At 42.8% G+C, this 24046-nt stretch overlaps 1 protein-coding gene across 2 annotated transcripts in view; it reads left to right on the top strand.

Moving 5' to 3' along the window:
• Window positions 1-23498, top strand: part of TET2 (tet methylcytosine dioxygenase 2) — a 70421-nt gene extending 46923 nt beyond the window's left edge. Inside the window, exons 2-10 of one of the 2 annotated variants that reach the window (XM_083631578.1) lie at window positions 1308-4617; window positions 6622-6712; window positions 8295-8388; window positions 9023-9231; window positions 11325-11475; window positions 13377-13466; window positions 15879-16016; window positions 17118-17478; window positions 20710-23498. In XM_083631578.1, the coding sequence (XP_083487704.1) occupies window positions 1416-4617; window positions 6622-6712; window positions 8295-8388; window positions 9023-9231; window positions 11325-11475; window positions 13377-13466; window positions 15879-16016; window positions 17118-17478; window positions 20710-22082 (5709 nt within the window). In that variant the 5' untranslated portion in view covers window positions 1308-1415 and the 3' untranslated portion in view covers window positions 22083-23498. Of the gene's footprint in view, window positions 1-1181; window positions 4618-6621; window positions 6713-8294; window positions 8389-9022; window positions 9232-11324; window positions 11476-13376; window positions 13467-15878; window positions 16017-17117; window positions 17479-20709 lie in introns of both variants that reach the window. The other variant, XM_083631577.1, reaches the window with a different exon arrangement.
• Window positions 23499-24046: the final 548 nt, after the last annotated feature.

Raw genomic sequence — 24046 nt, 5'->3', positions numbered from 1 at the left:
TCAAGCAGGTGTTAATTAATCATACTGAAGCGTTCACATCCCATTTCACTAGCAGCAGTGTTTTTAATGACAAACTTCACATGATTTGAAACTCGGCTTGTCCCAAGATGGAGCTCACAGACCTCTAAATAGAAGAAGAGCTCTGCAGGATCAGGCCAAAGGTTCACTAGTCCAGCATCCTGTTCTCACAGTGGCCAGTCCAATGCCTATGGGAAGCCCACACACAGGACCTGAGCGTAGCTCAACATCAACTATGATTCCCAGCAACTTGTATTCAGAGACATACTTGGGACTTTGAATTCTCTGTGGGTGCTCTTGTAAGCTTTGATCTTGGAACCTCAGAATGCTCAAAGCTGTTTAGCGCTGTCTTCTCCCCTGATGAAAGAGTGAACATCTGTCCAGCTGTGTTCACTGCTTTTGAGAGTGTATATGTTTTTTTTAAAAAACCATCATCTGTTCAGTCTCAGAGCTGCTGAGTTCCATTATAGCATGGATTGTAATATATCTCTTTTGGAAAGAGAGCTTGCGATTCTTAGAACGCTTCTAGAGTCTTCCCATACATGTTGCTATTCTCCAAGAAAGATGCACAGCTGTATATTTTTTGACATAATATACCGTATTTTTCGCTCCATAAGACACACCTTTTTCTTCGTAAAAAGTAATGGGAAATGTCTGTGCGTCTTAGGAGCAAATGCGTGGGCCCTGGATTTTTGCACTGGGTCACCCCAAATTCACCATCAGATCACATAGCATGTCCATGGCTATAGCCTGCACCCAAAAAAATCACGCATCCACTGTTTCAGTGGGCCTCAGTAGCGCAAAAACGTGGTTACAAAGTATGGATCCACATGGATCTTCAGGGTTTTTGCATTGGGTCACCCCAAATTCACCATCAGATCACATAGCCTGCACCACCAAAATCACGCATCCACTGTTTTGTTCAGAATATTTTTTTTTCTTGTTTTCCTCCTCTAAAAACTAGGTGCGTCTTATGGTCGGGTGCGTCTTATGGCATGAAGAATACAGTATATCCCAGCACTTTTAGACTGTCACAATTTCCATGAGGCTCTCGATCTAGGAAGGGGAAGTGCATTAGATGAAGTGCGTAATTGCCATGTGGGGTTGTGTAGCGTGCATCAAATAAACATGGATTTTTCCCCCTCCCCCATTCTCTCTTTCAGATACAATAGGAGGGCAGCCTTGTGGATGGCCCCAGAGTAGGCCAGATGGAACAGGATAGAACCAGCCATGTTGAAGGCAGTAGTTTGAGCCCATTTCTAATACCACATCCTTCTCATGTTTGCCAGGGAGAGCCTTTGTCAGTGAAGCTACAGAATGGGAGCCCACCAGCAGAGAAGGGCCAGGTTGAAGTCAATGGCGACCACACGTGGCTGCATTTCAAGGCCAACTATGGAATGAAGCACGCTGTCAGAGGAAATGCAAATAACAGAATAAGCCCAGACCTCCTCCAAGAAAAGAGAGACTGTGGCAGGTATATGCAAAATGGTGGGATAAAACGCACTTTCAGTGAGCCTTCTCTGTACGGGCTTCACCAGAACAAAAAGCTTAGACAAGATGAAGAAGCAAAAGGGGGGAAAGAAACCTCTTTGGATGGCAGTGATCAACCAAATGCTCCCAATTCATGCAGTGAGGAGGACTTGGTGGGTTTTAGAATGGAAGAAGATGCAGCTTCAGTTCTCATACAGTCCTCCAAAAACAACCGTGGTGCTTCAGAAACTCCTCCTGCTCCCCAGGTTCAGAATGAACAGGAGAGCGAAAACATGAATTGCCACAACAGGGACATTGCCTTGCTCTGCAAGAGCAAGGCAGTGTCAATGCCTAATGGTGCTATAGTTTCTGCCTCTTCTATGGAAAACATGCATGGTGAACTCCTTGAGAAAACGCTGTCTCAGTATAATCCAGATCATGTGTCCATTGCAATGCAGAAAACCACATCTCTTACAAATGCCATAAACACACAGACTACTAATGAATCGACTTGTGGCACACCACATTCATCCCATACCTCAGGGCAGATCAACTCCCCACAAACCTCAAACTCTGAGCTGCCTCAGGTGCTAGATTCTGTGGCCACTGAAGTCCACAGCACAGAAGACGGCAGTAAGATATCCACATTGCCAGCTTGCTACACTTTTCAGAAACCAGAACTGCAATTGGAGCAGCAAAAATCCGAAAATGCATGCCAGTCCCCTACAGAGAATACTGATGATCCAGGAAACATGGGGCAGGTTCCCAGTCAAGATTTCTCACTACCCAGTCAAGATTTCTCACTAAATCCCAACAGCAATATGAAAGCTCATAACAATAGCTCAGAGAGGCCAGCAGAGCCAGCAGAGGAAAATGGTGCTTTGTTCCAACAAGACCCCATGTTCAAGAAGAGTTATTTCAGCCCACCTCCTGTTGCAGCTTCTTCTCCTCTTCCAGAAATAAACAGCATTCTTTCCATGAGTGTTTCAGAAGTGCACAACCATTATGAGACCCAAAGTCAAGAGACTCATTTGAAGAAAGAGAAGAATGGAGAGCAGCAGCAGCAGCAGGGGGAGCTTGCAGCACAAATTCCTGGCCTTTGCCAGCAAGCACTTAGTTCTCAACAGGGTCTTCAACAAGAGGTTCAGGTTTCACAACAGACTGGCAATGAAACAAGGGATCTGATGCTTTCTGCAATGGCATCAGGCATCAGGCAACAATATCCTGATGAACTGCAGTCAAAACTGGAGCCGCGGGTTCAAGACACAGAAATAGTAGGAAGCAGTAAAGAGTTGCAACAACATTATCAACATCTCCTGGGCCAAATTAACCAGGAGACCGTAACTAGCAATGAAAAAGACTTGGTGAAAAATCAGATGCATCAGTCACACCCTCACTTGCAAACATCTTGGACAGGAATATCTTCCCCTCACTTTCGCCCCAGTGAGTCTCCCCAAAAATCAAATGAAGGGCTCTTAAGGACAATGCTTCAGCTTCAGTCAAATTCAGCTGATCAGACCCATCCAAAACAATATCCTGGGAGCCCCAATGCATCAAGGGAGGTTACAGGGCAAACTTGCTTCCAGAACATCACACAATGTGAGCAGATACCAGCACTGTACAAGGGTGAGGCAACACAGCTGCCACCTCATCTTACAGCTGAGAAGCAAATGCAATTCCAAAAGCACTCACCACAGCCTACAAAGATGGATACTATGCTCAAATCCCACGAACAGCAGCAAAATGCAAAGCACTTCCACTTTCAGCCGCAAGCTGAACACCGCACTGAACAGTCCCTGGAGTCGCAGATAAAGCCACAGCACTTAAATCTTCCACCATTGGAAAATGAACAGTTCCTCCGTTCACATATATTGCAACAGATGCTCCAGACCCAGCCAACACAGTTGCCACACAGTCCACAGCTAACCATGGGCTCCCAGCAGCAATCATTGCACATGAAGAGTAGAGAACTTCCTCAGACCTTTCCTCATTCCCAGAGCAGACAAGAGCAGCAGCTAGAAGGGGCATCTTTCAATCAGCTTAAATTGGAAGAATGTTTTGAAACTGCAAACAATTACTTCAAATCAACGGACTTCCCAGTGCAAAACTCCCAGGTCAGGCCAGGACCGGTGTCCGATATGAACAGTAAAGATTCCCTTTACAATCATGCTTTCAAAGCAAATACTGTTATGAAGCATTCCTACTTGAACAACATGCACTTAGTCTCTGAGAAAAAAGAAAACCCTATGAACACTGAGCTCTTTGCAGAAAATGTAACTCATGACTTACAGCATATGCAATATTACACACATAGTATGGCCCCCAAACAAGATGGGCCTCATTGCTTTCAGGAAGAAGCCTCCCAGTCTCCACCAACTTCAGCTGGACAACTACCCTTCCAGCAAACACAGGGATATTCTAATTTGACCAGCAACATGTGTAGCCCACAACCTGCCCAGATTCAGCAAAGGTACGTACCCTACAGTCAGCAATCGGCGTCCCATGCAGGAGTTGATCAGAGAAGCTGCCATCTTCCAACTCAACCTCAAAGGGATTTTCAGAAGCATGCTGCTCTCAGGTGTCACATCTTAAACAGGCAAGAACAACAAAACAAATCTGACACCTGTCACGGTGTGGGACACAAGTCTATTAAAGCTGAAGCTGGCTCCAAGTTGAATGTCTGCACCCCTCCATCAGCTGGGCAGCTGGAGAACAAAGCGTGGAAAAAAACAATTAAACAAGAGATTCAGCACTTTGGTTGTGAGAACATGCAACAAAAGAGTATAATTGAAACCATGGAGCAGCAGCTGAAACAGTTTCAGGTCAGAACGCCCTTTGATCACAAGTCCCTTACTATCAAATCACCGAAACATGTGAAAGTTGAAACTGTGGGACCCATCACTATTCTGTCAAGGAATTCCGCCGCTGCAGATTTCAACAGCCACGCAGCCTCTTTAGATCAACAGCCCATTCATTCCAGTGAAAAAACACCAACCAAAAGAACGGCTGCTGGAACAGCTCTCAATCATTTTTTAGAGTCACCTTCCAAGTTATTAGATACTCCTGTGAAAAACCTACTGGACACACCTGTCAAAACTCAGTACGATTTCCCATCTTGTAGCTGCGTTGGTGAGTTGAGTTTGATGTTTCAGAGTTTGTTTTTAAATGAATACAATAATACCATTCTGCTATAATTTTCCAAGCCCAGCCAGCTCCCTTCCTCATGTCACCCTCCTCCCCTTTCTCCTATAGGGAAGACTTCCCTTGTCTTCTCAAATAAATGTCCCAAACTGCATTTCTCAGTTTGCAGGTTGGAATTTCTTATCCATAAATTATAAGTATCTCAGGCTCTTGCAGTTCCAGCCACTCTGTCCTTCAGTTTCCTTCATGGAAAATACTGTGAGTTGAATGATGCTATACAACACGTGGTTGGCTATGGATTCATCCTGACTCCACTCTCCACTTTGCTTTGGGAGTGGTTTATGGTGTCTAGATTTCCCCACAATCAAATACGGGCATAAAAAGATGGCTGGTTTGTTACATTCTGAGCACATTATATGGGTGTGATTGGACAAAGTGAAGGCAAATGTGGAGTTGAGATTCTTGCAGGTATGATTTCTCCTCTGAAGGTATCGCCTGAGCAAGGCCAGAAATGCAAGATGATTTCCTAGGCAAACAGAATGGAAAACTGTCTCTTTGAAATAACCCGTGCAAGTAAAATGAGGAAACTGCATCTAGTTTTGTCATGGTGAATTAGGACACTAGAAAAGTGTTGGTGCAGAATGACTTAAGACCAAATTGCACATAATAAAGATAACGTCTTCATAGAAGACCTTTGGCCTAGCGCCACAAAGGAATAGAGGTGTGATTTAATGTATTAAATAAGTGCATGGTCTGAGGATTCTGAATCCTCCATTTGTGGTCCTTCCCTCTACAGCCGCTGCCCTTTTCTCAAGGTGGGCTCTCTCTCTCTGTATTGGCATCTGGCTATGGAGTAGAGAAGAGCAGCAGGACATTTAGCATCATCTTCTACTGTACACCCCTTTGGTATATCCACATGCCCCATTTTATTTGAAACATTTCAAGATGCATGCAATTTGGGCCTGAACAGTCGTCCTCCATGTATGCACCACAATGAGAATAATGGACACAGATGCATGAGAATCTTTCAACGCATAGTACTAAACTTTGCTCTGCCTTTATAGAACCGGTCACACTGAGGCATTTGCATTTTCAACAGATGGTTTTAAAGGAATTTATCTGAACCCCAATTTACCTTTTTTAAAAATTTAATAACTGAGCCTTGGGGTGCATATATAGATAGCAGGAACTGCTGCAAAGCTAAAAGGCTAATACTATCAATGAAAATCTAGACTCATTTCCAACCTTTATTTATGGTCGACCAGATGTAATAAAGCAGGAATGGGGAACTTGTGGCTCTCCAGATGTTCTTCTTGGACTTGAGCTCCCATTAGCCCGAGGCGGTGTGGCCAGTGATCAGGGAAAATGGGACTTGTAGTACAGCAACATATGGAGGGTCATAGGTTTCTTGCCTATGTAATAAGGGGATTTTACCTTCCAATATTTCTGCACCAAAAAAGCAATAAGCAGAGGTGCTGACATATCAAAAGTCGAGAATATGCCCTATCTGATTTTCTTCCATTAGCTATTCCACAGCAATAACTTTTATTGATTCCTGATGGTAACGGGAACAGAGAAAATCCTAATTGACCCCTATTACAGTAACTGTATTAACCATGCCTTATATAAAAAAAATATCATTCATCTGGCATTATGCATTAGAACTGCCCCAAATATTGCTCACTATCTTGTTTGGTACAATAATTTCCCTAAAACAATTCCCAAGTGAAAATAGTAATTCTTCCCCTAGCCCTACTATCAGTCCATGAATGATCTGGTGCACAGATGACCTGCCAAGACTCTTTGGGGTTGCTTTTACTCATATGTGTAGTGCAAACAGGTCTTGTTACAGATTTCATTTAGAATTTTTTCCTGAAGTGAGCAAAATATGTGTATAAGGTGAACCTATGCTTTACTATGTAATATCTTTTAAAGACATCTTCAAAAGCATACAGCGTTAACCTTTTTGTTTGTTTGTTTGTTTTTAAACAGAACAGATTATCGAAAAAGACGAAGGCCCTTTCTACACCCATCTAGGAGCCGGTCCTAATGTGGCTGCTATTAGAGAAATAATGGAAGAACGGTAATGAATTTGCTAAGGCACACGGCAGATTAAAATTTATCTATTGTGCATGTCAGGATTTACTCTCTCTCTCTCTCTCTCTCTCTCTCTCTCTCTCACACACACACACACACACACACACACACCCTCGGTCTTTGCACACAAAGAAGACCACAATTGCATACTCCCAAGTAATTATTTGGTAGGCTGGCTCTTCCTGCTTTGCCAGCACAGGGCACTGTGCTATTCACTGGAGGACGACAACATTTGACAGGTCGGCTGGCTTGCTGCCCTGATCTGCCCACTCTGAGGCAGATGCCAGCAACAGGGCCAGCCTGCCAAATTAGCGAATTGGCATTGACTGTAAAAGCAGGAAAGGACCTAGCATTCCCAGACTGGCCACCACACATGCCAAGGTACATAGGGGAGATGGCAAAAGGCATATGCAGCTCAAGGAAAGAAAACCTCAAGCAGGCTCCCCCACCAAAACAAAACAAAAAACCACAACACAATTAAGAGTTCATCTTCCTTCTGTTTATTTACACTAAGGAATCTAGTACCATTCATTGAATTCCATAAAGCAGGCATCCCCAACCTGCGGCCCTCCAAATGTTTTGGCCTACAACTCCCATGATCCCTAGCTAACAGGACCAGTGGCCAGGGATGATGGGAATTGTAGTCCAAAACATCTGGAGGGCCGAAGGTTGGAGATGTATGCAATAAAGGAATAAATGACCAGTTTTGGCTTGGAAACTTGGTCATTATTTCTACATCATAGTACCTTTTTTTTTTTTTACAGCACCTTAATCTGATATGCCGGGGTGAGGTGTTTTTTCCTGTTCTGTATTGTTAGAATCAAGTGGCAGCCAAACAAATGCTATATGCAGATGAGATTTCATTGTATGTAAGGCACATATAATTGAAATTAGCTAAATTCTGGACTCTAGGTCTTGTTTCCCTTCAACACAAATTTTCCATATTTTAAAGGGGCCTTCATTCAGCTAGCAGCAAATTTAAAGCACATTCCACCTTTTTTCAAGACATTGCCTCCTTTTCCTCTGCACACTTACATTTCCATATATGTTGGATATGATAAAACAGTAGATTATCAGATGTAAATGACGAGCAGAGTCCTTTTTCAGATAATTAGTTCAATGTTTAAGCTCATTCTTTCTTAGAGCTGCTGTGCTAAAAATGCGATACAAAGACCCCTGTAGGGCAGGTCTTAATATTCTTCTAAGGACACTTCACGCCTTTATTCTTTTGAGCAAGGAGATCAGATAGATATATCATAGAATCATAGAGTTGGAAGGCACCCTGAGGGTCATTTAGTCCAACCCCTTGCAAATGCAGGAATCTCAATGAACATATTGTCTCTTACAAAGTATGGTGTGAGTTTCTTGAAACATCATGTATACACATAATAGCTACAAATAAAGGATGTGATTTGAGGGAAAATGGACAAATAATGGCACAAGGCTGACTTGACTCTCTCTCTCTCTATATATATATATATTTATACACACATACACTGCATGTCAATCTCTGTTGCTCAGTTCAAATGCTAATATTTACTTTTATTCATTTGTTTGGATTTTTAAAGGTATGGACAGAAAGGCAAAGCCATAAGGATAGAGCGGATTGTCTATACGGGGAAAGAAGGCAAAAGTGCCCAAGGATGTCCTATAGCTAAATGGGTAAGCCTTTTTCCCACTTGATCATATAAAAGATATTTTTTAAGTTTAATAAAGAATACTAGTATTTGTTTGCTGTAAATATGCAGATCATTTTAAAAGAGAATATTACCATTTTGACTTTTTTTAAGCCTCTGATCTAGGATAGATGTCAAAAGAGGTATTATAACTTTGAAATGAGTTTATATATATTAAAAAATACCTAAACACAGACTGTATCTCAAAGTTCACGGCTGCCCAATCATGCAAAATTTGCAAAACAAAATGTATACAAAGATGAAATGTAACCTAGTAATAGTATTGGACTGAGCTAAGGAAAGTATAGTATTTTGAAAATGTACCTCCAATTAAAGGCCTCCCAAAGTTGGGAAATGCCTTGTATTTATTTAGGGTGCTGGTCCATCTAACCCGGTCTTGTCTGTTCTGATTGACGTCTGTCTAATATCTCAGGCAGGGGTCTTTCCTACTTTGAGATCACAGGGATTGAACCTAAAACCTTCTGCGCACAACACTGCAGTAAACTGTGCTACAGGCAGACTGGATATGAGCATAAATGTCTTCCTTAAACAGACATTCTATCCTATTTTGTATCTCACTAAAAACCAGAAAACTTCTTTTGGGGGGGTTGTATTTGCAGGTGATTCGTAGAAGTAGCACTGAAGAAAAACTCCTTTGTTTGGTACGGGAACGTGCAGGCCACAGCTGTGAAACAGCAGTGATAGTAGTGCTTATCTTGGTGTGGGAAGGAATTTCTCGAAGCCTAGCGGACAAGCTGTATTCCGAACTCTCCGAAACTTTAAGGAAGTATGGCACGCTAACAAACCGTCGCTGTGCTCTAAATGAAGAGTAAGTGAAGTATGTACTTGTTTCTCTCAAAATGTGGTCTTGCTATAGCTTGAATGTCTAGATTTAAGGAACAATAATTCCTACTGAAGTCATGTATCCTATGTTCTCCTTTTCATGTTCTTAGCTGACATTAGTCATTGGTCTCACTGAAGTTATTGTCTTTATGTTGTCAGTAACCAAGAAAGTCATCTTTGTTTAACAGAGAGCCCATTTCACCTCCCTTCTATCATTGCCACAATTCCCATCACATTCAGTTCTGCAGCACACCCCTTTTGGGACTATGCCATGACAATATGCATGAGTGGTTGGAGTCTAGTTCCATGTCTACCATGATGCTGTTAATGTTCCTTGCTGCATCAAACTTCTTGCAACAAATTCTGCCCAGTACATGGAGTACCATATAGGGAGCAAGCTTCATTTGTGGTGCCTAGCTCAATGAAGTTACCCAGTCTGCATACATGCCATACATTTAAAACACATTTCCCCCTCTACACAAAAAAGGATATTGGGAACTGTAGTTTGTTGGGGTGCTGGGAACTGCAGCTCTGGGAAGGGTAAACTACATTTCCCAGGATTCTTTGTGGGAGGGTGTATTTTAGTGTATTGTGTCTTTGCAGCCCCAGTCATATTGTGAAGACAACTTCCTGTTGGGTGTTCCCCTACCAATTTTCCTAAGGAACTCATATGGTTTCATGGAAATGTATTCCAATAGACATAATAATAATAATAATAATAATAATAATAATAATAATAATAATATATTATTATTATTATTATTATTATTATTATTATTATTATTATTTATACCCCACCCATCTGGCTGGGTTTCCCCAGCCACTCTGGGCAGCTTCCAACATAATATTAAAATACAATAATCTATTAAACATTAAAAGCTTCCCTAAGACATAAATTGTCTTTCCAAATTAGCCCTTACTATGTATTTATTATACATCTTCAATGCCCTGAATAGCTACACAGTTTTAGTGAGACAGGTGGGATTATTGTATGGCTCATCTGGCCATGTGCTTTGATGGCTTTTAACAAGACCTATTGCAATACCAGCAAAGACAGGACCATAGAAGACCAATAAGAATACCCTATAGCAAGGTACCTCTTTCCAAGGCATGGTAAAAATGGTGTACTGGGTTTGCACGACTGTGCCAGGTGTATTGGAATTTTGTGAATACGTAGGATTGGCTCCAGCATGGCCTTTCCACAAACAGGTGAGGTCCTTCTGTTTGCAGAAAGGTCTTTTGATCTGCAGATAGAAAGAGATGGAGGCGATTTTTGGCCATTCTTTCCCTCTGCAGCCCCCCAGCAGGCTTGTGCCCAGAATGTTCTGGGTGTCTCTCAAAACCACTGGGAATAAATTTGGGAACTGGAGGGGTTGCAGGAAGGAAAGTCAGTAGACATCACACCTTACCTCCTCCTATCAGCTGGAGCATTTCATGATTGTCCCACCACACATGGGATCTCTGGACCTATTCAATATAATTCAGAGCTAAGGTGCCTTCCTTTGGTTTTCATTTTTTAATAAAGTAATTGTTTACAGTGCAATACTATGTATGAATACACAGAAACAAGTCCCATTGAGTTGAGTGGTTCTTCTTCACAGTATGTATGGAATTGCAACCTTAATGTGAACTGCTGGTTTTCAGAAGCTTGTAAGGAAACTACTTTCATATGTGCACACGCACACACACCCCTACACACGTAGAAGGTTGTTGTTTTGCTTCTATATCAAATATCTATAGATGAAGGTAGAACACAAGCAATTGACTTCACTTCCAACCACTCTTGGTACTACTAAAGGCTTTTCATATAAGATGATCAGTTGTCTGCAGTTTGCTCTGGTTGCAACAACATCATGGCCAAGACTTCCTTAGACACATGGCCAAAGGGTGGCTCTCCTTTCCTACAAAAATTTATTAGAGGCCTGTTGAAGGGTTCTTCAGGGAGTGCAGAAGTTGGGCGTAGTGCATATAGCTGCAAAAACATTATGATGTGTAAAAAAAATTTCCAGGCAGGGATTCTTTGCAGGTGTCCACACTATGCTTTTAGGTTGCTACAAATGCAGTTCTTTCCTTTCTTAGGCGAACTTGCGCATGCCAAGGCCTGGACCCCGAGAGTTGTGGCGCATCGTTTTCCTTCGGCTGCTCATGGAGTATGTACTACAATGGGTGCAAGTTTGCCAGAAGCAAGATCCCAAGGAAGTTTAAACTATTGGGGGATGATCCAAGAGAGGTAGGGACTAAATAGATGGCATGTGTGGCACTCTCCAAAGCATGTCTGTTCTAATTGTGGTAGCTGCTCCCAGACTTTGGAACCCCCACCCTAGAGGTGTTAAGACTGGCTCCCTCTTTGTTGTCCTTCTGCCTGCAAGTGCAGGTGTTCTTGTTGGAACTGACTGCTTTGAATATGAAGGCTGGTGCTTTCTTATTGTAATCCTTTGCATGGTTTTAATAGATTATATATAGTTTTAATCCTATCCATGTTTAATGGTTTTTAAATTATTGGTTTCCCCGCCCCCTATGATTTTAGCTGTTTTTGTTTTTATCAGTAAACTGCCTTGAGTCTTTGTCAGGAAAAAGGGTTGGGAATGAATGAATGAATGAATGATAAGATAAGATAAGATAAGATAAGATAAGATAAGATAAAGCTCAATTTTTAAAAAATGACTCACAGTGTCAGATGATGGTCTTAAGTTTTGTCAAAGTACAACATTCCGCCCTAGAATGGTATTTATTTCTAAGTGTTTCCATCTACCTCTTCTGTCTGACGCAGGAAGGTGAGGAACCTTTCTGAAGTCAGGGGCTGCATTCCTCTAGGGGGAAGTGGGCAGGGCCTGAATGCAGGTAATGGGTGGAGTCAAAGTCAGAAGTGAGCAGTTACAGATAGGTAGCCGTGTTGGTCTGCCATAGTCAAAACAAAAAAAAAAATTTTTTTCCTTCCAGTAGCACCTTAAAGACCAACTAAGTTAGTTCTTGGTATGAGCTTTCGTGTGCATGCACACTTCTTCAGATACACTGAAACAGAAGTTGCCAGATCCTTCTATATAGTGAGAAAGTGGGGAGGGGTATTACTCAGAAGGGTGGTGGGAATGGGTGATTGGCAGATAGCTGTGATGAGCCTGTTGACGACTCTTAACGACTGCAATAGGTCTTACAGGAAAAAGCAAGGGGTGAGAAGGTGAAAAATGGCTTTGTCATGTATAATGAGATAAGAATCCAATGTCTTTGTTCAGACCAGGTCTCTCCATGGTTTTAAGTTTGGTAATGAGTTGCATTTACGGACATAAATCGGACATCAAGAATCACAAGACAGAGAAACCAGTAGGAGAACACTTCAATCTCTCAGGACATTCTATACAAGATCTCAAAGTAGCTGTATTACTACAAAGGAATTTCAGAAATAGACTGGAAAGAGAAGCTGCTGAATTGCAACTCATTACCAAACTTAAAACCATGGAGAGACCTGGTCTGAACAAAGACATTGGATTCTTATCTCATTATACATGACAAAGCCATTTTTCACCTTCTCACCCCTTGCTTTTTCCTGTAAGACCTATTGCAGTCGTTAAGAGCCGTCAACAGGCTCATCTCAGCTATCTGCCAACCACCCATTCCCACCACCCTTCTGAGTAATACCCCTCCCCACCTTCTCACTATATAGAAGGATCTGGCAACTTCTGTTTCAGTGTATCTGAAGAAGTGTGCATGCACACGAAAGCTCATACCAAGAACTAACTTAGTTGGTCTTTAAGGTGCTACTGGAAGGAAAAAAAATTTTTTGTTTAGAAGTGAGCAGGATGCCCTTTCCCTCCCTCCTTCCCCTTCTCACACAAATGCACAGAAACACACTTTTCATCTTTTCTCCATTCTCCCTTCATTCATTTTTTAGCTGCCAAGCCAGCAGTTTCCCTGGTTTATTTGCAAATTCAAAATTCCTCTATTTTATAACCTTAACTTTCCTCTGTGTTTCCCGATTTACTAGCATTGAATATTGTAACTGCAGTAACTTAATCTATTGCAATATCTCCGTTCCATCTCCCCCTTTTTTGGCTTGTAATGGATAATTAGGACTACAATATAAACTTAATACAGTTGAATGTTAACACGCGAAATCACTCCTTTACTGAAAAACAGGAAGAAAAGCTGGAGTCCAATTTGCAAACTCTCTCGACTCTGATGGCACCCACTTACAAGAAACTGGCACCTGATGCGTATAACAACCAGGTAGGCTAAAAAAGTGGGTGGGGTGCTACTTATCAACACTAAAACAACCTGATTTATTTTGCAATCACATTAAGTTTCATTATAATAATAAGTCTTTGGCAGAGACCTTGGGAATCTGAAGTTTAAAAAAAGATTGAATGACATCTTTAGAGTACATTTAAACACCACATGCTTCTTATTTTAGAGTAATTAGTTGGAAATAGCTACCACTCCTAAGATCACTCTGTGCTGTGACTAATGCAAATTAGAATTGTTGTAAATGTACTTATGATAATGGAGGAAAGTGGGATAAAAATTACTTCTAATTATGTGAAGCCGAACAATGGATGAAACATGTTAAGGAGTTATTTGGGACCTCTTCTGATCTTGTATTGAAAGTAATAGCCAAATCCCCAAGAAAGACTTCCCCAGGACTTCCCAAGGTTCAGATCTTTCCCACACCAGAATTCCTTAGCTTCTGGCAGCAGTTGGTCTTGCGTGTTCTTCATGGCACTGATTGCAGTGGTCCAAAAAATTAACTCTGCTAGTAAACTTAGGTTGGGATTTTTTCATTTCACACAGTATAATGTCCCTCCATGAGATGCTCCTTATATACTTTGAATTGCCCCAATACATTGATTACAACACACATCTAATACTATCCCATAATCTCTATTAAATATATATTTTTAAAAAATCCATCAAATTCTGCACAAAAGTGGCATAGGAGCCAACTCCTAGGGGCCGAGGTCCCTTCATCCCTCCCTAAAATATTTGAGGGGCTCAAGGCCCTTGCCCCAGAGTTGATGTGCATTGCCATTCAAGTGGTGTGCGTGCACCACATCCCGTGTTTGATTATGTGAGGCAGGGCTTACCTGGACCCCTCAATATTTTATTCAGGTTGGCACTCCTGCAATGTGGGAACCCAAAGATTGGGGCTCTTTGATGCTGCTGATTCTTTCCTCCTGTACTTGGGTGGTGACATTTTGACTTCGAAAAGCTCCAAAATCAAGAGAATTTGCTATGAGTATATATTGGAGGCCTGTGGTATCCACATTTCAAAGCCAAAGACATGGAATAGCTCTCTCCATCATCCCAGCTTGTGCATCTGCCTGGCCACCACCAATGGCGAGTGCTGGACTAGATGGACCTTTGTGTTATCCATCAAATCACTTTCCTCAAGAGACAAAAGTAGTAGGCACAACAAGAATGCAATGCCACTGCACTCTTCCTCTTCACAGTGACAGCAGTGGTATCCTCCACTTCACCCTTGCCACCTATCAGTTAGCTTTAGTGTTGGCAGTGGCAGCAACACGGGTGGTTTTAATGACACCTTGTCCTCCTCCTTGCCTTAACCTTGCTCTGAGAAGGGGTCATGGAGGTCCCTAGCTGGGGTGGCCCAGAGAGTGCCCTTGCCGCTGTCACAGTTTGTCATGGCATGTCAGGGACTGGAATGAAGAAGCAGAGGGCTGTTGGGGATCTCCCCCCCCTTTCTCTTGTAGCTGACGGGGGGGGGGAGAGAGCTTTGAACTGCAGCCAAACTATGAGGAAGATAACAAGGTACAGACAGGCGAGCAGCCAAGCTACACAGAACTGAGAGAATTAAGGGAGGGGGACAGCAGTCATTAGAAAACATAGAAGACCCTCCATCCCCTAGGACACGACAGTCGTTGAGAGTACAAGAACAACGTACGCAGCGACATTTGGCAACGGGAGGCTTCCGTAGGACCCGATGCTGTTGGGGGAGCCAGAGTGAGCAACTGAGCAAATGGTGTAAAGACTGGAATTCTTTGTCTGCTACCGCAGTGACCGAATAAATCGTACTTAAAAGCTTTCTTGTTTTCTCCTGGCTCCTTGAACCACCGGGAGGGGAGGGAGAGATTCCTCAGGCTTGACACTGCATTTAGAAAGCCCACAAACAAAAATTACAGTTTCTTGTAAGCTGCAACAAGCACCTTTTTAAAAAAAGTTTAAGCAGGCTTCCTAGCTGCTACAGAAAGCAGCGCCATTGGCATTCTCCAGGTCACCTCACCCAGAATGCATTGCCAAGCCTACCTTCCCAAGTAATGAGTTAAGGAGGAGGTCCAAGGGAGCCAGTTTGCCACTTCCATATGCCTATCATTGTCCCATTCTACCTCCTCATTGGGTCATCCCTGAGGTCTTATACTTGGTAGTTCATTAGCAGTGCTGACTTCAGGGAGTCCGGTGGTCTTCCGTCACTGTCTTTGCCCTACAAGATTTTGACTTCAATGCTGTAATGGATATACCCCCAGAGAGGTTACTTGGCCCCTGCACTCCACATGACAAATCAAAATAATCCAGCTAGGTCAAAAAAAATTCAACACAGCTGAGGCAATGATTTCCTCTGGGATAATACAGCATTTTAAAATTAGACTATTTCAGTAATGCGTGTGTGCGCTTGTTTTGTTTCAGATTGAATATGAACACAGAGCACCCGAGTGCCGTCTGGGTTTAAAAGAAGGCCGTCCATTCTCAGGGGTCACTGCCTGCCTGGATTTCTGTGCTCATGCTCACAGGGACTTGCATAATATGCAGAATGGCAGCACACTGGTAAGTCAGTGATGCATGCAGCCGTACTCATGCAGAACTAATTTCCTCTATTAAGTTCATTATTTTTTCATAATCTGTATTTCTATTAAATTGGCACATGATGGCTGTCGGGCGGGTGGGGTTGGGGAGAGAGAACGGCAAAATGCTTATATGAAGAGGAATGTGAAACCCTCCAGACTTTTAATTAAAAGATGATGGAGATTCCCAGGGTTCATTCTTAAAATCCTTGCTCCTAGCCTTGCTTTTATTACACAGTGAAACAATATAAGACTAGGAGAGCTCAAGAGCTATGTGGTTATAATCAGCTCCTGAATGGGAAGTTTAACTTGCAAAAAGTGCAAAATCTGACATCTTCATTTGAATCCTGAAACTCTTAAAGTTCCCAGCTGGAGGCAGAGGGAAGCACATTCCTTTAAAGCTGAGAAAACCAAAGGACTTTCTCAGAAAGTCGTGTGCTTCAACTCCCAACAGCATGTTTTGGGTATGCCAACTAATCCAGTGTCCCTTCTCTCCCTTTATCACGACGGATCCTAAGTAAACCTTCTAAAGACAGCCAGGGTGGTGTAATGGTTAGAGTGTTGGACTAAGACTCAAGAGACCAGGGTTCAAATCCCCACTGGGTGACTTTGGGCCAGTCACACATTCTCAGTCTGTCCTACCTCACAGGATTGTTGTGAGGTTAAAATGAAGAGGGGGAGAGCCATGACTGCCATCTTCAGCTCCTTGGAGGAAAGGTGGGATATAAATGTAAATAAATAAATCCATCAATAGTTCTTGAGTGGGCGCTGGAATGGCACTAGGTGGGTGTTGCTATGCTTCAGTCATTTGAAGAGGCACCCTTAACTGGATGTGAGCTCCTCCCCTTTCTTGGACGTCACTTTGCTTTCTGACTCACCTGAAGATCGGTCATATTTCACGACTGCTTTTGTGGCCCCCACTCTCTCAGTCTAACCTGCTTCACAGAGCTGTTGAGAGAATGCCACCTTGCCCTTCTTGCAGAAAAGATGGGATAATAAAGCAAATAAGCCCATTAGAGACACATGCCATACGACAGACCTTTGTGTTCTTGTCATGCTAAGAGGGCATTCATTGTTTTAACAGGTCTGTACGCTCACCAGAGAAGACAATCGTGAAATTGGCCAGACACCCGAAGATGAGCAATTGCATGTGCTCCCTTTGTACAAAATCTCCAATGTGGACGAGTTCGGAAGTGCAGAAGGTCAGGAAGAGAAAAAACGGAACGGCAGCATCCAGGTCCTTAGCTCCTTCCGGAGAAAAGTAAGGATGCTTTCGGAGCCAGTTAAGACTTGCCGGCAAAAAAAGTTGGAAGCTAAGAAAGCAGCCACTGAGAAGCTTGCTGCTATGGATAATGGGTCTAGCAAACACGAGAGAGAGAAGTTGAACGCAGCACGCCAAAAGCAGGCCATCTCAGAAGCATCGGGTCATGCAAAGCAGTTAGCAGGTATGGTTTGTAATGAGTACGCACCATGGTTCACGGTTCTGTTTCCTGTGCTGTTTGTATTATTTACACTCAAGATAAGGGTGAGGCAGGTTAGTTGGCAGGCAGTGCATGTGTTCAGCTTTTAGTGTCTTCTATAGTTCAGTGAACAACTTCAGAATATATGTAGACGACGTTTCAGTTACTTAAGGTATTCGTATACTGCCTTTCCTTACACCAAAGCGGTGTTTGATTCAAGCTATAGACCTCAACCCATAGTTGTTTGAACATACTTGCTTATACCAATTCAGGCAATGTGTCCGTCTTCATCGCCCAATAATGCCTACTTTGACTGGCAGCAGCTTTCCTCAAGCATTCACCTGATGTGCAGATGGAGGCAGCTGATGGGCCACCCAGCAATTCCATTGCCTTTTCCTTGATAAAGCATGTGAAAAGTATGTTAGAAGTAAATAATTCAAGAGGTTATTTAGGGCCAATCTTACTGTGATCTTAAACATATATATATATATATATATATATATATATATTTAAAAATGCATCTAGTGGGAGCTTTCATTCCAGTGTAAGTAGCGTCATTTGAGAGGGGAGCTTTTAAGGTTTATGTTGTCGTTCCCCAACTATTACAGCTACCCTGGGTGCCATTTACATTTTCTAAAGTGCACAGAAAGGGGGAGAATAGCAATAATGCATTTAACATATCCAGGTTGGCCCTTAGGCTTCTATCCAAATGGGCCTCTTGAATAAGTATGAAGACCAAATGTGATGGGATGGTGAGCTGCTTGTGCGTAAAATCCTGATCCCTCAGAGTTTGGCTAAGTTCCCAAACCTCTGTCTGTGATGGAGCTCCTTAAGCATGGCTCCATCAATCGCTCGTAGAATCGGACAGTGGGCGTTTACGGAACTTCTTCCAGCATAAAAGCTCCTTAACGGAAACGCGTCTTCTGGACTCTCGGCGTGACAGTTTCCGCCGAGGAGTGGGTGTCCCTACGGGAGGTCCTGAAACCTCCCCACTGTTCTCGCTTGAAGTGTCTCTGAGCCCTCCCTCCGACTCACTTTCCCTTGGAACTCCACTTCTCCCCCTGCTGGTCCCCTCCTCCGCTGAGTGGTCTCTCTCACCCTCCATGAGCCCTTTCACCTCCTTCGTCTCAGATGACAGTTCCCTGACACCAAACAACCTCTTAGTGCGCAGAAATGCCCTTACAGCCTTCAGGGTTCCTATTTTTTTCTGTGGGCAAACAAGACATAAGCTGCAAAAAGCTGTGTGTATACAATCTCCTAAGGATGTTCTTTCCCTAGCCATGTCAAGCACGGAGAAATACAAACAGTGGGGTTCTTGTTGTTTAACTTTTCCTTGCTTACTTTCTTACACTCACAAGACAAACCGTACTTAACAACTTGCTAGGCAGGAGGGTTTGGGGTTGTTGTGTTGCACTTACATTGTGGAGGTCACAGACAGTTCATTCCAGAGAAAAGCAAGCAGTGGGGCTTTTTTCTCTTCTGAAGCTTCCTTGAGTCCTTGAAAACCACCTCTGAGAACTGGGAGATGGAGGGCCCAAGCACTACCTGCAGGCTTTATATAAGCATCTGGTTGGCCATTGTGGGAACAGGATGTTGGGATAGATCAGGGGTTGGCAACCTAAGGCCTGCAGGCTGGATGCAGCCCAATCTCCTTCTCAATCCAGCCTGCAGACGGTCCAGGAATCAGCGTGTTTTTACATGAGTAGAATGCGTTCTTTTAATTAAAATGCATCTCTGGGTTATTTGTGGGGCATAGGAATTCGTCCATTTCCCCCAAAAAATATAGTCCGGCCCACCACATGGTCTGAGGGATGGTGGACCAGCCCACAGCTGAAAAAGGTTACTGGCCCTTGGGATAGATGGTGTGATCTTATGTTACGTTCTTATGGCTGTGCTAGGAAGAGGCAGCATCCCTGCTTTCTCTTCAATAGATGGAAAAGGCACAGAAAAGGGCAGCCAAAATTATCAAGGGTCTGGAACAACTTACCTATGAGAAAAGGTTGCTCATTTGTGGGAAGTTTAGGCTTAGAAAGAAATCAAGGAAAGGAAGTCAAGATTGTAAGTGGTGTGGAGAAAATGACTAGGGAGGTGTTCTCCCACTTTCATAATGCTAGAATCCAGAGTGAAGCTGAATGTTGGGATCTTCAAGACAAACAAAAGAATGTACTTATTTACATAGCACAATGTTCCCAATTGGTGGTCCACAGACCACCAATGGCACCATTCGCATATCAAAAACTGCCATAGATATGTCAAAATTTTCAAAAGTAGGGGGTCCACGGCTTGGCTTTTGAAAAACAAGGGGTCCACAGTACTTAGTTAATTGGGAACCACTGACACAGCATATAGCTGAGTTATGGAATTGACGAATGTAAGATTTGGTGATTGCAACCACCAGCAGGTTTAAAAGGGAATTGGGCTGTGTACACACTGCTCTTTATAACCAGTGTGCTCTCATTGCTGATTTGGGAAGCATGACATTAACCATAATCCGTAGCTGTCCTGCTATTTGTTATGAAATTCTGCATATTCATGCATTCTCTCTAAATCAGCTTCGATCATAATTGAGAAAAAGATGTTCCCTAGGGCCATCTTTTTCTCCCCTCCCCTTTTTCTTCTCCAGCTTTATACTGCATATAACACTAATGTCTCACAACAAATGTAATTGAAATGTAAAAAACACAACCTGAAAAAAGAGACAATGGACGCACTTTTGTAAACGAAGAAAATCTTTAATGAAAATTGTTTTTTTAAAAGAGAGAGAGAGAGAGAGCAGCCTAGCTGGCAATGCATGCACAGCCTTAGATACACTGATAAGGCTATCAGTTGCTCCTGGTCATGATGGTGAAATGTTATCTGCAGTTTCCAAGACAGCATGCGCCTCTTGAATAACAGTCACCAAAGAGCACAAGTAGGAAAATGCTATTGTCTCCCTATTCTGCTTGTGGGATTTCCACGGGCATCTCATTGGCCACCGTGAGAATAAAATACTGGAGCAGATGGGCCTTTGGACTGACCAGTGATGGTATTACTTATGTTCTTAATAGCAGGGGAGAACTCTCCTGTGCTGAGCTGCACCAACCTCTTTGAGGGGTTGGAGTAGCAGTGCCTCTCCTAATACACAAGAAGGCAGAAAACGATTCCTGTACCTGTGATAATTGGTGTTCTTACCTCCTAAAGCTATTTCTTCCTCTCTCTCTCTTTCCCCTTCCACAGATCTGTTACGTCTTTCAGGACCAGCCATGACACAGCAGAAGCTCTACCAACATCCACATCATGCCCTCCCTACTAAACCTCAGTCAAACCACATCAACTCATACACTGCTTCAGGTCCCACAAACCTCTACATGGGTTTGGCAAATCCAGCCAATCCCTATCCAAACTCTTCACATGCCTCAGATCCTTATGGTGGGTCCAGCCCCATGAATATCTATCCAACGTCTTCACAACCTGCAGGAGCTTATTTGAATTCTCCTGGTCTCGTGAATCCCTATTCTGTACACTTGGGTCAAAATAACCAATATCCGCATTATCAATGCAACGGAAACTTGCCTCTGGAGAACTGTTCCTCCTACTACAACTCCTATTCGTCTCAGCCTCAGCATATGGACTTGTTTAGGTATCAGAGCCAAGACTCTCTATCTAAGCTAAGTCTACCTCCAATTCATACATTATATCAGCATAGGTTTGGAAACAACCAGAACTTTGGGCCCAGGTACTTGAATTATGGAAACCAAAATGTGCAGGTAGATGCTCTCAACAGTTGCACAATTAGACCAAATATTCAGCATGCAGGTTCCTTCCCTCCTTACCCCACACATGAGGCTGATGGTCCTTTTATGGACATCGCCTCTAGACTGAAATCAAATCTAAATAATCCAAGTGTGGACTACATGAATAAAAATGGCGACCATCTCTACCCCCCTCCGCACTTAACACATGACTACCACCCTGCCGCGGGTATGTTCAGTGGCCCTGCTCATCCACTCCACCTCCAGAACAAGAATAACCAAAATGGGTTGTCAAACATGCTTCCAGGTCTTAACCACAATCGGACTGCTTCCCAAGAAGGCGCAAACAAAACTGAGGTGCTCCCGCCAGAAGATCCCGATGACGTCTGGTCAGACAATGAGCAGAGCTTTCTGGATCCAGATATAGGTGGCGTGGCGGTCGCCCCGTCGCACGGGTCAATTCTCATAGAGTGCGCGAAACGTGAGCTCCACGCGACGACCCCGCTGAAGAACCCTAACAGGAACCACCCCACAAGGATATCGCTCGTCTTCTACCAGCACAAGAGCATGAACGAGCCAAAGCACGGCCTAGCTTTGTGGGAGGCCAAGATGGCGGAGAAGGCGAGGGAGAAAGAGGAGGACTGTGAAAAGTACGGTCCGGATTATGTGCCTCAGAAAGTGCATGGCAAGAAAGTGAAGCGGGAGCCGGCTGAACTGAATGAGAATTTGGAGCCAACCTACATGCGTTTCATCAGGTCTCTTGCACAAAGGACTATGTCTCTCACCACAAACTCCACGGTTACCACATCTCCATATGCCTTTACACGGGTTACAGGGCCTTACAACAGATATATATAAACATCAGATCTTCGTTCATTACCTCATCTGTTTTTTGTTTTTATGTTGGTAGGTAGTCGTTCTTTCTAGGCTGGAGACAAGGGAAAAGGGCAAGAGACAGTATTTTTTTTTTCCTTTTCTTTTTAACTTGTCAATGGGAAAACCTCCTTGTACCAGCAAAAGAGGTAACATTGCCACCACATTCATTTGGTAACTGGTCACAGGTAACACGTTAACAACTAAAAACCAAAGCACCCTATGCAAATTTAACGTTGAAATACTGGCTTGACTACTTACTGGAAGACAGATAATCTGTATGCATAACCTTTACAATTTTTACATCTGTGACCATTTAAATGAAAGCAAGTTAATTAAGAGAAGTTTGTTTTTAAAGTAAAAAATACTGTAGTATTTCAGTAGCAGAAATTTTAAATTACCAACTGGTGCTGAATCTATGATGTGCTGAAATACTGGAAATGCAGCTTTTTAACATGCAGGGGTTTGTTTGTTGCTGTAATCTTAATCTTGACTTGATTTTTATTAATCAGGATAGCGACATATATTACATAAAGAATACGAAGCAAAACACTGAATTTGTTTGGCTATTCTAAAACATGGTGCTATGTATAAGAATGGTGTCTAATGCAGCAGCTGAACAGTTTTAATGCCTTTTATAACCATGAAAACGTTAAAAAGTATGCTGTGCTCTCCTTAAACGGCAAACAGGACCTTTTTATTTTTGTGTTTGTATCCAAATTGTATTTGTTTGTAATCTGGTGCTTAAAAGAAAAAAACACACCCAGTTTTTAAAATATGGGAATTGTGCTCAGGCAGGACCAAGATCCAGCAAAGCTTATATATGAGCAGTCGGGTGACTTTGTGTGAAGCTCTCTGGAGCTTTTCATTATAGTTGGTTGCATGGGCAAAGAAGCAAAAGCAACATTTTAAACTGAACAGCAGTCTGCCTTTTCAGCAATGGAAGTTTCAAAGACAGCATCCAGACAGCAGCCTGTTTAGGACATAACACTAAGACATTGTTTACTGTACATGAATGAGCAGAATCAAGCCTTGGGTTTGCATGCTCTTCTCCTCCATGGGTGTAGCCAGTGGGGCCCCTGCCCACCCCCCCAAATCAAGTACAGTGGTACCTTGGTGGTCAAACTTAATCTGTTCTGGGGGTCCCTTTGACTCCCAGAATGGTTCAAAATTCACTCAGTCGGAAGCTGTGGAAGCCCCATCAGACGCTCAGCTTCCAAAAAACGTTCACAAACCGCAATACTCACTTCTGGGTTTGTGGCGTTCGGGAGCCAAAATGTCTGAGTACCAAGGCGTTCGGCAACCAAGGTACAATTGTAGATAATACTTAACTCAAAGTCGAAAGAATCAGAATATTTGAAATTGAAATGCTCACTGAAATGCCACTATCTCCCTCCCTAGCGACCATTTCCCTAGAAAAAGGCAGTGCCTGTTTTTGTAGCATATCATTTCAGCCATTCTCTACAGAACATCAGAATTTAGGATACTACTGCAGTGTATCTAACTGGCCATCTCTCTTGCATAGCTATACACCACTTGTACCATAGAGCAGTCATTTGATACCTTGCGGAAAGTAAAGACCTGACTAATGTCAGGGGAGCATCTCAATGGGCTAGTTACTGAGTGAAAAGGGGGGAATTCGAGAAGGGAGTGCTGAACAGATTTTCAGCAAATCCAAGAAAACTTGTTTGAGTTTAGCTTTTTTAAAATAAATAATTAAGGCATTTTTTGGTAGTTTTGCTAAATATACTTCTTAACTGCATGGAAGGTACTCCCTGGTGTTAATATTTTATTTAAATTCCTCGTTTTCAAATGACTGTGAAGATTTTGACAGATTTTTCTGAGCACCCTGGGTCAAAAGAAATTTAATCCCCAGTGGTCACAATCCTAGACTTCCCTGTTTGAACCTTGTGGGGAAACTGCAGTAAAAAAATATTCCAAAAAGCCTC

This window comes from Podarcis filfolensis (assembly GCF_964270895.1).
Source record: "Podarcis filfolensis genome assembly, chromosome: 9".
In the NCBI taxonomy this organism is placed as follows: Eukaryota; Metazoa; Chordata; class Lepidosauria; order Squamata; family Lacertidae; genus Podarcis; species Podarcis filfolensis.
Note: the sequence above shows the minus strand (reverse complement) of the source record. Positions and strands in the feature narration are given on the sequence as shown.